We start from the raw sequence: 16,264 nt of genomic DNA, 5'->3' as shown, positions 1-16,264 counted from the left end.
GAATGTTTTTGTAAAATAGGCAGTGTAACCCATGTATATAAAATATGCTCCGTAACCCATATGTATAAACAAACAAGCATGTTGCAGAAAAATAATGCTTCTGGAAAACAGCCAATTGAGAGCCTTGTTAAAACACGGTTTTTCTTTTACTTTCCATTTTAGAAATGATCAACTTCTGCAATGTGTAGAGTTCTAATATGGTGGCTGGGCCTGTATTTACCATGGCGTCAGAACTCTGTAAAACAATATTGGAGGCAAAGCTAGAAAGACACAAGAACTTATTTTTAAACTACCGAAATCTGCATCACTTTCCTTTAGAGCTGCTGAAGGATGAAGGTCTGCGATACTTGGAGAGACTCTATATGAAAAGAAATTCATTAACCACCTTGGTATGACTTTTCATTGTATAACTAGCAAAATGCTTGCCATTGTGATGGATAGGGTTTGTGCAAAAGACACGGTCCTTGAGAGTAGAATTCCACTTTTTCGCATAGAAGTGAATGGCAGCTATTCAGTTATATGGGAGACAGGGGGCACTCGGCGTTTGCAGTTATGGTAGTGGCTAATTCTCTTCCTTCCCCTTCATTTATTACGATTCTCTACCACCCAGTAGTCAAAGTTCTCTCGTGACACCAGTCCTATTATCTGAATAGTCCTTTCCTAAGTTCTGTTTCTTGGTCACACCAGATTGTAACAAAGTTGGGAGACAGGGGCAGAAAATTGAGAGCTGGCTTTTTAAATCATGGTTGAGAGTTCATATTGATTTGGATACCTAACTTTAGAAAGCATGATCTTGCAAAATGCTCTTCTGCTGATCAAAACCTGTTGCTGTGAAGGAAATTGTGGCTAATACAGATTGAATGGGAAGAAAAAAACTTCCAAATTGTAAAATTTAAGATGTGGCAGTTGCTTTTTACAGCTATGCATCTGTAGAAGCCATTTCCTTTGCCAGTCCTGAAATGAGCTAAGAACATGTTTTCATCAAAGGGCTAGTTTTCACTAAGATATTAGGCCCATGTCTGGGCTGTACCACTTCAGACTGTAGGCAGAAACTCAAATGAGTAAAGGTTCCCTCATGGGGGATGGAGGGAGAATCCTGCACATAAAAAACTAGCATGCCAGGGCTAGACTAAAAGCCTTTTCTTTTGCATCCTAGTTTTCTTTGTGGAAGGAATTCTTTTATAAGGAAGAACATTTGATTGTGTGAGTCCCATTCAGAACTGTTACAGCCCAGACATGTTTACCACCTTGGTGTGAACCAGGTCAAAGAGGGCCCAATGAAGAAAGAGGACATAGTTCTGACTCCAAGCCTTGTGGAAGCTTCTTGTCAAACGTGAAGGAAATATTTCAGGTTTATTTACTTGTATGTGTGCCACTTCAAGCAACAGTAATCCTGGATAAGGCTTATAGCTTCCTGGCCACAAGTACATTGTGTTACATCTCCAAGGCACGCTCTTCAAATTGATGTTTCAACATGACATCCTCTGAAGAATCTTGACAGGCTATATTTGAGTGTTCAGCAGCTTTCAGTAGCTACTTTCAGATGATCATATCTTGCCCTAATAAGATGAGATATGTACAAACCATTTGCTTGCACATGCAGCCCCTTCACACTTTGCACAAGCAGCAGTTAAACCAAGAAGTTCATAATTGGAACAAGCTGGGATGTGAATCCATGGCTTGAGCTTAGTTTAAGATCCTGGCTTGTTCTAAAGCTGAGTAAACATGGATTCCTGGTTCAGACAAAACAGGAAACAGTAGTTAATTGGAAACTTGCAGGTTTAATTGAAGTACATGCAAAGGGAGGCGCGAAAGGGCTTCATACTGGGGATTGGGGGTGGAAGAGGCTTGTGCATATCTGAACCAGCCAGTGGAGGCAAGGTTACATTGCCTCTTTGCTGCATTTTTTTTGCCACCTAGTTGTACCACCTCTTCCATACATGTCATCAGATTGTGGGGTTAGGTAAGTGTCATTGTCAGGAAGGCATCTTGTGCTAGGTGTACCAGCAGGAAAGTTCCCTTCTTGAAGCCCCTATTGGGGGGGAAAAGAGAGTGGGCTTTTCTTGGACTTTCTACTGGTCTTCTACTTCTTATGATGTACTTTTACCCAAGATAACAGGGGGACAGAGATGAGCTACCATTTCCTCCTTCTCTTCCCACCAACGTGAAATGTATATGCAGTGCTGTTAGTTGAAATGACACACAGGGGCTTCCTAGTCCAGGCCCCCCCAATGCAGTGCCCATAAAGAACTCTTAATGGCACCGACAAAAGCTCTTCACTCCCAACCCCCTTAAAACATGTATTTTTAATTAAAAAATAATAAACTCAGAGTGAGTTGAGTCAGTTGGTTGCTTAAAATTAAGCTAAACCAGCTAACGAGTACAATGAACAACTTTCATTTTAAATATTGGGCTGGTTTGTATATTCAAAATAAGCCATGGTGGCTTATTTGTATCGCCACACATGCTGGGCGTAATTTCCATAAATTTACTGCCCAGGCACAGCTGGTTGTGTTGTCTGGACCTGAGTACGCTGGCTTGTTGGGGCAGGGGCAGTTCTCCAACAACCCAATCTAGGGTTATAAGCCACCGTGGCTTATCTTGATCATGTGAACCAGATCATTGACTATTATATGTAGACTTACTCTTTCCCCTTTCCCAAACAATGGGACATTAACAAATTCTTAACATATTGCACTACAAAATCATCTTGGGTGAGAACCATCAAGTTATTGATTAAGCTCAGTTCGCAGTGTTGTAAGGAGATGCCAGAAGAGTTAATTAGCAGATTACTAAAGTCTGACCCAGTAAATCTAAGACCGCTACTTTGCTTTGTTTTCATTATTTCTTCCAATCTGGTCTTGATGCTTAGTATCTGTATATCACTTCAGAATGTTCAAAGTTTTTCACATTAATTTTGTTACCTTACAGGGTTGGTGTAATATGTCAGTAGTATTATGGCTATTCGTGCATATCATGAGAACTTATTCAGACTTGTTTACAAGGCAGTTTAAGGATATTAGATGCTTCTAATACTACAAAAATGAACTGGGGGAAAATGTATTTAGCAAGAACTCTCCAGTAGGTGGCAACCAAAACTAAAGATTCCTGCCTCATGGCATAGAAAATAAACAGAAGAATTATGATCGTGCTTCTAGCTATGAACAGTGCTGTCTGTCCTCTAAGTAGTACAGTTTGAAAACACCAAGGAAATAATGGTTTAAAAGGACTATCCAGTGAAGGACTGCAGGCTCTTGAGTATTGAAATGGTCTGCCAATATCTGTCTTACCCTAGCCAAGTTAAACATCCAAACTAAATTTGGTGTAACGTAGAGCCACTTTATGCATGAGCTTTTTCCAACATGGAAACTATGTAGGAAGAAACTGCACACTCATGAATGAAAGTGGGCAGGAGAAGCACACAGGTTGGACTTGTGTCTTTCCCCAGCAAATATTATCTTCAAGGCTTTCAGGATCTATCCTGGAGTCAAGCTCCAGCATTGCAACAGAGGGGGGTGTCTCTGGGTGCCAGTAATAATGTGGCAATTAATCAGTTTGTGAAATAGGAGCCATCAGAATGTTGCAAGATGAAATTAACACCAGGGGCTTCACACTGTAACATGATCTCTTGTAAAACCTTGCTTTAGAAGATCTCCATGTTTAGAAGAGTTCTGGCTGTGTGGGGAATGTATTACAGTTAGTGTTTCCAAAGAGGTAGCCATGTTAGTCTGGTGCAGCAAAAAGTAGAACATTTATTATGTCATAAACTCTGGTCCATGATAGCTTATGTCATAATAAATGTTAGTCTCTTAAGGTTTCACAAGTCTCTTACAGTAGTTAAAAAATGTTAGTAAACTGGCTTATCGTTAAAGTAGCCAATATGGTTAAATTCTGTAGACCAGAGGCATTAATTTGCTGTAGGTTATTGACCTAGTTCACATGACAAGACCAGCCACCACAGGTGAGTTGTCATGACATTTGACCTTGGCACCGTGTCTGCAGTGTGGCTCGTATTTTCATGAACAAGCTACCCTGAGAACCCACGATTTGTGGGGTGTTCAGGGTGACTTCTTGTGACATCTGAACCCAGCAGAGGAACGGCTAGAGAGCTGCCTGGCAAGACTAGCAAAAATCCCTACCGCACCTCATGATTTCGCCAGTGCTGCCACCTCCCTCATCCTTTCTCCCCAAAACAAGAAGAAAAATCACCAAAAAGTGTCCCAAACGTGTTCACATATCTTGCACAAATGTGCACATTTGAAAGTTCACTGCTATGAAATTTGCATAATCTCCCCCCTTGTTTGCTGCTCTTCCATGGAATGTATGCATATTTACTGATTCCACTCACTGTTCCGCCTTGAAATTTGCATATATTTACCTTGAAATTTGCATATATTTACTCCGTTCTGCCTTGAAATTTGTGTATGTTTACCAATTCCCATCAGTGCTCTGCCTTGAATCTGCATATGTCTACTTCACTGCTCCATAACCCATATGTATAACTGACAGCTAACAATGGAACCAATTGAGAGAAATAGCAAGCATTATGGTTGGGGGGGGGGGGGGGGAATGGGAGAGCAGAAAATGCCCAGCAGTTGCACGATATAATTATTTTTGTGGCAGGTATAATTTTGAGAGTAGGTGAAACAGCTTTAGAAAAAAATTGTTCGCTGTTAAGGGAAGCACTGATGTGGAGAATGGAATTTAAAAGGACTGTGCAAAGGTGGGGTTATCAGTATGCTGGGCTAAGTAGCTGTCAGGCAAATGCGCAAGACCCTGAAAGAAAAGCTTGTGAACCCGTTGCTGTGTTCCTACGGGCTCAGAAAGTTATTTCTATTATCTGATGTGGGAGCTAGGGGAGTGGAAGCACCATAGGAGAGGTTATTTTATTTATTTATTTATTTATTACATTTATATACCGCCCCCCAGCCGAAGCTCTCTGGGCGGTTTGAGAAGGAGGTTGATAAAAGAGTGGTAACTGTATGCTGGGCTACATAGTGGACAGGTGGTCTTGTGCAAGACCCCACCCCCCAAAAGTTTGCAAACATGTTAGTGTATTCAGAAGGCCTCAGAAAATTAATTCCATTTAGCGATCTGTTGGGCAAGGCACAATGGGGGGAGTTTTCTTTGGTAGCCAACAAGCCCAGCAGACCAGTTGCTGAAAGGATGTTGATGTACGGACCGAGGACACTAACAGTTCTGCCAGAAAGATGCCTGGGAGACCTCCTGGGAGCTAGCAGGAGGAAACAAGGCACGGAAACCCACAGAGTGCCCAGTCATTTGTCAAGTTAGCAAACAGCCAACCAAGGGTGCCTTATTCTCAGGTTCGCGTAGCGTAATATGCAAACTTGCAGGAAGCCTTTCTATTCTATTATGTTCTAAAGAATATCATAAGCTATATGAGTTATCAGTGTATGTTGAACTTCTGAGTCATCGCTCTTCTTCATGTTTTTGGCACCTTGATTTATTAAGGTGGATTGTGCCACTATTCTAGAGTTCTCTGCTCCAAACTGGGAGTTAGTTCTGCCCTCTCATACTTTCAGGCCTTCTTGGCACATTGACATTCTTGCAACTCTCTAGCGCAACAATGGTTGTCACCCATTCTAGGCCGAGTTATGTGACCAATGCCAGATTCGGTGGTAGGACATGTAAAACAGTTTTGTGCCCTGCTTTTAGCTTCTGACATACAGACCTGCATCTCAGTTCCATCTTAAATCTGGCAAAATGGTTGGCTGATTTGATGTTGAATGTTTGTCTTTTAGAGGCTAAATTAAAACTTTGTCATTTTTCTTTTTTAGCCAGAGAACCTTGCCCAGAAGCTCCCAAACCTTGTGGAACTGTGAGTGTCTGATACCTTGTTGCTTATAGTAATATGTTTAACTAAGCAGAAAATACGTCTTGAAAGTGCTGAGTTTTTATAAGTGAACACCTTAAAATGTTCAGAAAAATGTGAAATTGTCCCCTCCATTTTTTCTAAAAAGTTGATCTGCTTTCGCCAAGTCCATATTGGTTTGTCTTTTCATGACCTAATTTCATTCATATGTTGTCTCAGTGGTTCTTAAGCTAAATGACAGTGTGGAGGAACTACCATGTCACACATTTACTGTATGACTATATCTGTAGCAACTAGGTTATTTGCTCATAGAAATTGCAAAAATACTTTATTGCAAATAACTGAAATGTTTATCTTCATATAATTTATATTTCATTTTTCTACAACAGCCTGGAGTGGCATTTTGCATTTAAATAGTGTGCATTAATATTTAAAGATCCCTCTTGTAAAAGCTGTTGTAATATAATGTTCTAAGTATGCAGTTTGTTTCCAGCAGTGGCTGATGCATCTAGGAAGTTCACAAGAGGGCTTGAAGATGAGAACCATCCCCTGCTGTCTGTTACTCATATCTGGTGCTCAGAGGTCTACTGCCTTTAGATATAGAACTTCCACTTAGCTATTAAGGCTGATAGCCATTAATCAACTTGTAGCACATACTGTAAGAACTATGAATGCCTTTCACTGCAAGGCAAGAACACTCTGCAGCTCATTGGAAGGACTTCTGTATGCCAAGCCTTGCATCAATTTGTAGAATCTTTTGCCTCTTCTTTCTGAAGGGAAGAGCCTGGAATCCGGGCTATGACATCAACTTCCAGTAATTGAAGATACTGCAATAAACACCTGCATGTTTCCCTAATATAGTGTACTCGATTGCACTTTTCAACTGTAAACTACTTTGGGAGCTAATCTTGGTTGAAAAGCAGGATATAAATATCTTGAATTGTATTTATTTATATGTCTTCTGATATTTCCACAGCAGTTTATAAATAAATGTAACATAAGAACATAATAATATGGCGTTAGTAGGTGAAGATTTACTTCAGCTGTAGCATCCTGGCAGCAATGTAAACATAGCAAATAGAGAATGTGCCTCTGCAAGTGTGTCAGTAGCCAACTGGGAGTTGTGCCTGTAGCTGCTGCATCTTTGTGTCACATTTTGTGTCCTCCATGCAATCACAGGCACGTGAACAGCTAACATTGTATGGAGGCTCTTTGGGCCATATGAGTGAATTTCAGGTAACTAAGAAGTGTAAACATATTTTTCTTTATCTTCTCACTTGAAGAGCTGCACCTTACCGGTTTGTGTACCTGTAGTGCAGTTAATAACTTTTACAGGTCCCTGCAGCCTGTAGCTTGCTCAAGAAACAATCTTGCCTCATCTTATCTGATGTGAGTTCTATTTTATAATGAAGCTGAAGAATAGTCTTTTCATGATGCATTTTATGTTTTGCCACCAGGCACTTTAAAATAATAATAATTTGATGAAGCCACAAGAAAACTGACTGAAATCAATGTTTGGAGGGATTGTCATTTTTAGAAACTCTGATAAGCAGAGATAGCTTGTTTAATACATATTACGTGTTCTTGTCTTAATTATGGCAGGCCTTCCAACCCTTCCTCCTGTCTCTTCCCCTGGATTGTAGATGGTTGGGATCTAAGTGCAGATTGAATTGTAATAGTAGTAATCTTGTTAAAATTTATCAGATAGTAAAACCTAATTGAGGCGTAGTGAGGAAAAATTAAACAAGTTGTCAGTATGATGACACTCCTCTTGCTGTATCTCTGCATTACTTTACAATTGGCTCATAAATTTTGCACCATTAGCCAGAGGTCTAATTTCCCTAATAGGCCTTTTGGGAAACATTATTCCATTTATATTTGTCCAGATTTTAAAGTATTGGTACATTTTTTAACATGGGAAACATTAGTATAGATCTCGAAATTTGGGTTGGTTTTCTTTGTTGCTACTTTGTAATGAACTGGGTAGCAATATTGGCATTTTATATGGCACATTTCAAGTTTAAATAGAGCTATAGTCATGGTAATAGTTATTGATGGACACCTTGAGTATATCAGATGTTGAAATGGGTGGGCTGGAAAACTCAAGGTGTCAGATCATCTGGATACCTTAAAAACCACCAAAAACTAATGCTGGAATGTAATATATTTTTCTTCAGAGAAGCTAACTCTAGAAATAAGTAGAAGCACTTAACACAATGGAGCCTTTTATACTAATGTACATACATCTTTGATTTGTGGCTATTATTCTGTCCTAGTATCTAGGAATGTCCAAAGTTGACATTCAGAGGCCAAATCCAAATAACTGCATGCCCAGTTGGTCTCTCAGCTGGTGCTTCTCAAACAGCAGCATCCTCATACTACATGGTAATCTGCTTTTGAAATCCATTGGAATTTCACAGTTTGATATAGTTTGGGGATATTATTTTCCAAAGAGGGACACAACCCCCACCCACTGGGCATGTGCAAGACCTTTGCCTTGCCTAGTTCTTTGGATCTTGGCCAAGAGCATCGCTTGTCCTAATCTAACTAGGCACATGGCTATTAGTTTGTAAATTCTAAATTTAATTTCAGTAGGATGTTGTATCTACAGAAAAAGATCTCCCTTATTTTTAAACTCCATAGCTTTTTCTGGAATATACAACATAGATCCAGAAAATTCCTGTTTTGAAGAATTTTGACTTGGTAATCCTGACTGTAGCTCTATTCTCTGCCATCATAATGCTTTTCAAGTTTGACTTAAGCTAAAGCAAGAACTCACCTGTAAATCAAAGAATTAATGTCCTGTATCTCTTTAGATTGAGGAAAATAATTTTCAGGCTTTTCTTACCAGCCCTGAGACTTCTAGCAAAGCTCTGTTTGAAGGGAATTCTCACTGATTTTCCTAAACAGCAGTAATTACAGGTGTTCCCCACCAGAGAGCACTAGATAAAATTTTATCGTCCCTATGATGATAAATATAGGTATTTGCAATAACTACACTACTAAACTTTGGGTTTCTGTTTCTCAAAGGCCAACCTCTCATGGCAAAACTATTTTAAAAGTAAAAGGGACATTCAAAAGCAGATTGTATGATGGAATGGGACATACGCGAATCCTTAGACACACCTAGAGTAGCTCTTTGTATCTTGTTCTTAATTTGTCTGGGCTTGTCAGTAAGCTTATGCTTGAAGATCCTCTTTGTGAAATAATATTAAAGTCTTGTTTTTTATTTAAACAAAAGCACAATTTGCACGTATAGCAATGAATTCGAACATTAGCATTTGCTGAATATTGAAATAAGCTCGAGATTACTTTTCTTGTAAAAGCAATTAAGTATTGGTTGCAGAATATTGACACTTCTGTCTTGGGTGATTATATTTTAAAAGTTTGTCTAAAGTATTTTATGAGGAGACTGTTGGGACTGATTCCGTGATTATTTTTTTAAGCAACCTCCTCTTTGTGAATGCTCTTGCTATGAGCTCCTCCATCATATTCACAGCAAGCCTAATTCTGAATCCATCACAAAGTTCCTCACTGATCCTTGCCATGAGGTGACTTCCCAAAAGCTTCTGTGTACACTGCACACTGACCTTGATTTGGTGTAGAGCAGAGTTTAGGCATAAACTTGTTCACTGAAGGCTACTTTATTTTAACCATATGCGACAACTATTTGGCATGGCTTATTTAATATTGTTATTGTTGACAGTGGGAATATTGGGGAAACAAGTAGGGTGCACGTTGAAACTCTCCTATTTTGAAAGTGCATGTTTAGTAAATTACTATCCTGATTTCTCAAATTTATGAACTGCCCTAAATCCATAAAGGATCACAGGCTGGTGTACATGACGTTAAAACAAAGTAGGTCTATGTGATGTTGTCTTTGCCTCCCTCCCTCCTGGGTGCTTTTCTACAGGGCAGTATCTAAAATACAATAAAGATTGTTAGTTACATACAGAACATCCTGTTAACAAATGTGAAATTATTGATCTAATCTCTATACGACGGAAGAGGAAGTCTGATTCAGGAAAGAGTTCGAAAGTGCAAGTCTTGTCTTAGGCATGGTGATAAAACACTCATGGCAATATTTGAGTCAGTTTGCCATATGAACATTGCCTTTGAAGAAATTAAGGGAAAAGTTCTTTGCTACTTTCTCTCAAGTTTCATATACTATAGAGTGTGCGTTTTGCTAGCTGGTTTTACTAGCTGTTACTCCCTTGAGTAACAGCTGGTATGTTCTGTTTTTTTCTCCCTTCCAGGTATCTCCATTCAAACAATATTGTTGTTGTACCTGAAGGTAAGTGCCCTTCTAGGTTCAAAATAATATTTTTAGTTTCTGACATTAAGTTTAAAAGATGAATTCTGATTGAGTTCCCATGAAACACACCTTCAGACTATGCATAAATGAAAATGTCTAAACTCAGATATGCCGATATGCTGTGTGCTTTGCTTCTAATGAAAGGGTTGAAAAACAAAAGTGTCATTTATCAGTAAAACAATACTCCTGAGTGAGACACTGGCTTATATCCATTGTGTTTAGCTTCAACTTGATGGATGATTTTAAACCTTATTAATCATTTATAAGGCACATATGCAACCATTTCATTTATTTTCGCAACCAATCCTTGGCTGTATAAATTGATTTCCCCCTTGCCTTGAGCTTAATACAATGTATAAACAAACATGGACCCTGTGAGGTAGACTTTTGCTCTTCCCCTTTTAGAGAAGGGTAACTTGCCTAGTGCTACTTAGTGAATCCTGTGGCTGACCTGAAAGATTCTAGGTGTCTCAGCATTGAGCTTGATTTGCTGTTGATGGGTCTTCACTGTTCTAACACGTTTCTTCTTCAAAGTGGAATGATATGTGATATGTGGATTGAGTATACGCAGAACAATTATGAGAATTATGATTGGAAAATGTTGTATTTTTTTAATCTGCCAAAGCACTAAGTCAAAACCCAAGCTCCTGTAATATTCAGTTGTGACATTATTTTGCTACCTCATAATTTCTTAAACATCTAGAGATGAGACAATTTTAGAAGTCTGTTTCATTCTCCTATTAAGGTTTTAATACTCAAGTCAAATTTCCCTTTTCCCCCCTGAAGCAATTGGCTCCTTGGTTAAACTGCAGTTTCTGGACTTGAGTGACAATGCTCTGGAAATCATATGCCCAGAGATTGGCCGCCTGAGATCTTTACGCCACCTTCGATTGGCTAATAATCAGCTGAAATACTTGCCAGCAGGTAAGGTTGGGGAAGCCGTACAACTCGTGGAAATGGAGATTATTTCACTCAGTCTGCTTGATGTATTTCAGTTCTGATCATAGATCAATGTTTGTTTATTTATTTAGACTATTTATATACCGCTCCCCATTGAAAAATTTCAGAGCAGTGTACAAGATAAAATGAAAATAAAAACCGAATAAAACACTTAAAACAAATTTTAAATTTTATGGTATGTTAGAGAATTTGGTATACTAGAGAATTTGGTCAACTTCATTCAGCGCCCTCTAATCTGAAAGGTAAATACTGGGTTACAATTAAATGCCCGACTTACTAAAAACTTTGTTCTGTTCCTCACAGCAAAATGTGCATCATGATAATTCATGAGCATGTCAAGACTTCATTCCGGTCTGAAGCAAACTTCCCGTGTGCTTGTATCACATGGGCACACATTAAATGTATTTTAAGATGGTAATTTTAGGGAGATTTATTTGGGCAACACACACTAAAATTGTCTTCTTGATTTATTTCCATCCAAAGGGTTAAAAATATACAGTGCAATCCTAAGCATGTTTTACTTGGAAGTAAGTTTCATTAAACTCAGTGGGTTTTATCCTGCAGTTTGCCTAAGACTGCACTATCTTTTTTCTTTTTTGGCAAAGGAAGGTATTGTGCATTCTTTGTAAAGATGCAACTGCTCTATTTAGCTCAGAAACAGAATTGGCCATTTCTATTAATTTTTCATTGTAAGAGAGAAAATTGTGTGGTAGCAGTAATTAAAGTAGATGAAACTGTTTACATTCCATAAAGCCAGACATGTTTTCTGTCTGAAAGCTGCCAAAACAATTAATTGTTTCAGAAGCAGCTAATTCTAAAGAGAATGCCTGGATATTGTTGAAGTTCTTAAAATTTATGCTGTGTTCTCACACTGTAAAGGCAAGGTTTATTCAAAGAAAAGGTGGCATTTTTAAAAGAATTTAACACATGGCTTTAACAGATTCCCAAAAAGGGAGCTTCAAAAAGTATAATTTGCACTAGAGAATGATTGACTGCATGTCCACTAAATTTTGCTTAGGAAATGGCCTTTACAGTACAAGGAAGCTGCATTTATTTCCTCCTCCATTTATATGAAATATGGGGCATTAAACTTCTTCCTCCTGTGAGTTCAAAGCTTTGGTTATTTGAACATTTCTTATAGCTAAAAATACCACCAGTTATTAACCATCAGAGGGTGTAGCAAAAGGCCCGGTGTATATTGAAGTGCTGATGCAGAGTCAGCTTGTCTAAGGGCATCTAACCAGTTCTTTACTTTCCCCCCAAATGCTGTCAGTATTGCATTTGCACAATTTGTATTAATCTTCCCCAGCCTATAATAATCTTCCATTTCTACTAGGAAATTGGCTCTGCTAATCTATTTCATTGATTTTAAAAAATATATATGTAGCATATTCTGTCATTACTTTGCAAACTGGTTTCAAGCAGGTTTCCTTTCATGTCTGGAAAGCCTGTGAGCATGTGGCTAGTAATCCCTCTTAAGGAGTGTCTCTTTTTGTTTTTATCAAGATCGTGAGTAGAATGGTATTGAGGCAGCTTTTCTAAATAGCTTGAAATGTTGTATTCATTCCATTCTAGCAAGGGGCATGTAGTGGACTTTACAGTACAGTATTCCGACAGTATTAATGATAAAACTAAGCTTATTACTGCAGTGTTGGCTACACCTCTTTGAGCAAGAATACTGATTTTGTGAAATGATAGCTGCTGTAGGATTTAGGTTGTATCGGTTTTAATACCTTGGTGAGATATAGTGTCCAGCACAGAGAACTGTTTAAATTATGACTGTTGCCAGTGGTTTCCCCTACATTAGCTCTGCACACTAGTCCTGGGTTATTCTGGGAGACAGCTGCAGGAACATTATGTAGCACTTTCAATACTGTTTGCTGGAGACCTTCCGCCTTCATCAGTGATGGAATTTCTTTCTGGTGGCATTGGAGGAGGAGATGTCTATGGGGCATGGATTTGTGGTGGTGTGTACAGTCCTAAATAGAATGTTTACTGGATGAACTATGGCCCCTTGTCGCAATAACCCCCACTTCCGCAGCTGAATGCCCCTTATACCAGTGGTTCCCAATAGCTAAGTACTGCGGACCCCTTGTTTTTCAAATGCCAAGCCATGGACCTACTTTTGAAAAATTTATCTCTATGGTAGTTACCTGTGCGAAGCCATTTTTTGGAGAAAATAAGGGGTAGTCCCTAATAAGCAAAGGATTTTAGGTATACTAAGAAACAGACTATAAAATTTGTGATATTACCATGCAAAAATGACAATGATTTAGTTAGGAATATAAAGACGAATTTAATTTTACTAATGTCTAGTTTACAATTGAACAAATTATGACTTGTCTAGCAGCTAATAAACCTAAATGTGACAGGAGAAATCTTGCCTCTTTTTGTCCCGAGCAAACCCTTCCACATCCGGTTCAATATTTCCTATTTTTAATCTCAAATCTGGATCAACATCGAGCCGATTTCTATGCTTGTAATTCATATAACAAAATGTCAAAAATGTTGTTCACAAAGATTTGTGGAACAAAAGGGAACTAGATATTTCAAAGCTTTTTCACCTAACTTCTTATAATCCGGAAAAACCTTCACCCAGAATTGGTCCAGTCTATATTCTTTGAAAAATGATTTCAATGAACCATCACAAGTCACGTCAACAAGTGCATCTTGCTCTTCTGCAGATAGAGTTGTTAGCTATACATCACCACATTAAAAAGGATTCCTTATCCATGAGTTTTCAGGATTAGGTGCAGGGAAGTAATCTCTGAAGCTAGTCGCTAAATCATGCAGGTGCTCAGTGATGTTATATTTTACTTCTGGTAGGAATTCGTCATCAGTGGACTCCAGAAATGAATGGTGAACATGTGAATGGTGCCACGGACGCCCTGGGTGGGTTACGTGGACCCCCTGGGGTCTGCAGACCACCAATTGGGAACCAATGCCTTATACAATTGGAAACACTTCAGTAGCTTGGGATCAGGCATTAATTTGTTCCCCTTTGTTAGGGCTGGAATATATATATAATTGTTTCACATATATTGAATTAGGTTAGGAGAACCATAGGCAAATAGAAAGCTGCCAGTAGCACTTTTCTGCAAACGCTTGTGCAAGAAGGTGTGCTATAGGTAGATTCTGTAATAATTCTCATGCTTCTGCAAGAGATAATACAACTCTTGTATAAGCAGAAAATCATATGAATTTTATTTTGTGTTTCTTGCTCACTATAGTGCATAGGTGGAGGTGTCCCCCCCACCAAAGCCCAAGGGCTGAATTGCAATGTGTGAAAGGTCTTTAGAGCTGAATTCTAATGGTGGGTGAAGCCAAAGGCAAAGCAGGAGGACAACACATGTTAGACTCCATCTGAAAATCAACTTGCATCATAATCCTATTCCATGTCTACTTAGAAGTAAGTCCTGTTGAATTCAGTGGACCATTCTCCCAGGCAAGTGTGTAAAGGGTTGCTGTCTTCGAGCTCCCTTGTATTGGCATACATGAAAAACTGAGCCTACCAAAGTGCATAAATAGCATCCCAACATTAGATACAGCAAATCATAATTGAAGTTGCATATTGTGGTCTCTGCAGCAACCCCATCCCCATCCTTAGCTATCAGAAATAATGGAGGCCAACTTCAGAGACTACAGAGGCATCGCTAGAAAGGTAAGCATGAAGACTGGAAGAAGCCAGAATGCTAAGGAAGACTACAAAGTGCGTTCTGCCAATGTGCAGATCAAAAAAACCCAAAGGCCTTTTGGCATCAAAGTAAAAAAATTTAAAAAAATGAAAGGGTATGCAGTGGAGGACAGGGTGTGTCCTGTTGCAAGTCCTTACAGGCTGAATCTAGCTTGTGGGCAAGAGGTTCCTCATCCATGCTTCAATATGAGGTGTAAAAACAGGTTATCTGTCAGGAAAAGGACACCTTTTGATCTAACTCAATATCTTGTGAACACTATAAGAGTCCTGTAAAAAAACACCATATTATTTCCCCCATATTGGAGATAACAGGTCTGAGACTGAGATATTAGCGGCTTGTATAAGGCCTCCTAATGAGCTCTTGGCGCACCTAAAAAAGGATAAAGAACTGGAAAAAGTGCAGAGAAAGGCAACTAAAATGATTAAGGGGATGCAGCATCTCCCCTACGAGGGAAGGTTACATCAACTGGGATTGTTTAGCTTGGAAGAAAGGAGACTAAGGGGAGACATGATAGAGGTGTACAAAATTATGCATGGTATGGAGAATGTGGACAGGGAGACATTTTTCTCCCTCTCTCAAAATACTAGAACCCAGGGTCGTCTCATGAAACTGGTGGGAGATCCAGGACAAATAAAAGGAAGCACTTCTTCACACAGCGCGTAGTTAAATGATGGAACTCACTACCACAAGATGTAGTGATGGCCACCAATCTGGATGGCTTCAAAAGGGGGTTGGATAAATTCCTGGAGGCGAAGGCTATCAGTGGCTACTAGCCCTGATGGTTGTGTGCTATCTCCAGTATTCGAGGCAATAAGCCTGTGTGCACCAATGTGAACAGAGTGCTGGACTAGATGGACCCTTGGTCTGATCCAGCATCAGGGCACTTCTTATGTTCTTGTGTTCTAACCAGGGACTTCCTGATTCATAGCTTGGTCGCTTAGGGCACAATCCAATACATATTTAGACAGAAAGAAGTCCTAAAACTCCCAGCATTTGCCCTAAACCAGTATACTACACCATGCTATATTATATCATAATGGAGTTGTAATACATGGGTGATGCTTGTAGGTATTAAAGTAACTTCCACATTTTTAGCAATGTTTTCTCTTCACCACCACACCTTTAGTATCAGATTTGGAAGTTTAACAAATACTGAGCTGTAGATAAAAAAACAACCCATTGGCTTACTGCTGTTCTAGTTACCCTGTATTTATAGACTCTAAATACAACCACAATCAACAGTAAATTTGGGATGGATAATAAATGAATAAATAAATTAAGCAAACACTTTACTGATGTAACAACTTTTTTTCACTACAAAAATTAAAAGCAAACAACTTAATGGACCTCTAAAGTAAATAAACGTGAAAATGGTCATAACGGACACCAAATGAATTCTGACAATAAATTAGTCATCCGCAGTGGTCTCGTAAATCATAATTTCTTACATACGCATCTGGG

At 39.0% G+C, this 16,264-nt stretch overlaps 1 protein-coding gene across 3 annotated transcripts in view; it reads left to right on the top strand.

Annotated features, from left to right (window-relative positions):
- Window positions 1–16,264, top strand: part of LRRC28 (leucine rich repeat containing 28) — a 61,035-nt gene that overhangs the window by 5,032 nt on the left and 39,739 nt on the right. For 2 of the 3 annotated variants that reach the window (XM_063142168.1, XM_063142167.1), the window contains exons 2-5: window positions 163–389; window positions 5,799–5,839; window positions 10,090–10,127; window positions 10,935–11,072. In XM_063142168.1, coding sequence (XP_062998238.1) covers window positions 198–389; window positions 5,799–5,839; window positions 10,090–10,127; window positions 10,935–11,072 — 409 coding nt within the window. In that variant the 5' untranslated portion in view covers window positions 163–197. Of the gene's footprint in view, window positions 1–162; window positions 390–5,798; window positions 5,840–10,089; window positions 10,128–10,934; window positions 11,078–16,264 lie in introns of all 3 variants that reach the window. The other variant, XM_063142166.1, reaches the window with a different exon arrangement.

This window comes from Elgaria multicarinata, chromosome 16 (genome assembly GCF_023053635.1).
Source record: "Elgaria multicarinata webbii isolate HBS135686 ecotype San Diego chromosome 16, rElgMul1.1.pri, whole genome shotgun sequence".
Lineage (NCBI taxonomy): Eukaryota > Metazoa > Chordata > Lepidosauria > Squamata > Anguidae > Elgaria > Elgaria multicarinata.
Note: the sequence above shows the minus strand (reverse complement) of the source record. Positions and strands in the feature narration are given on the sequence as shown.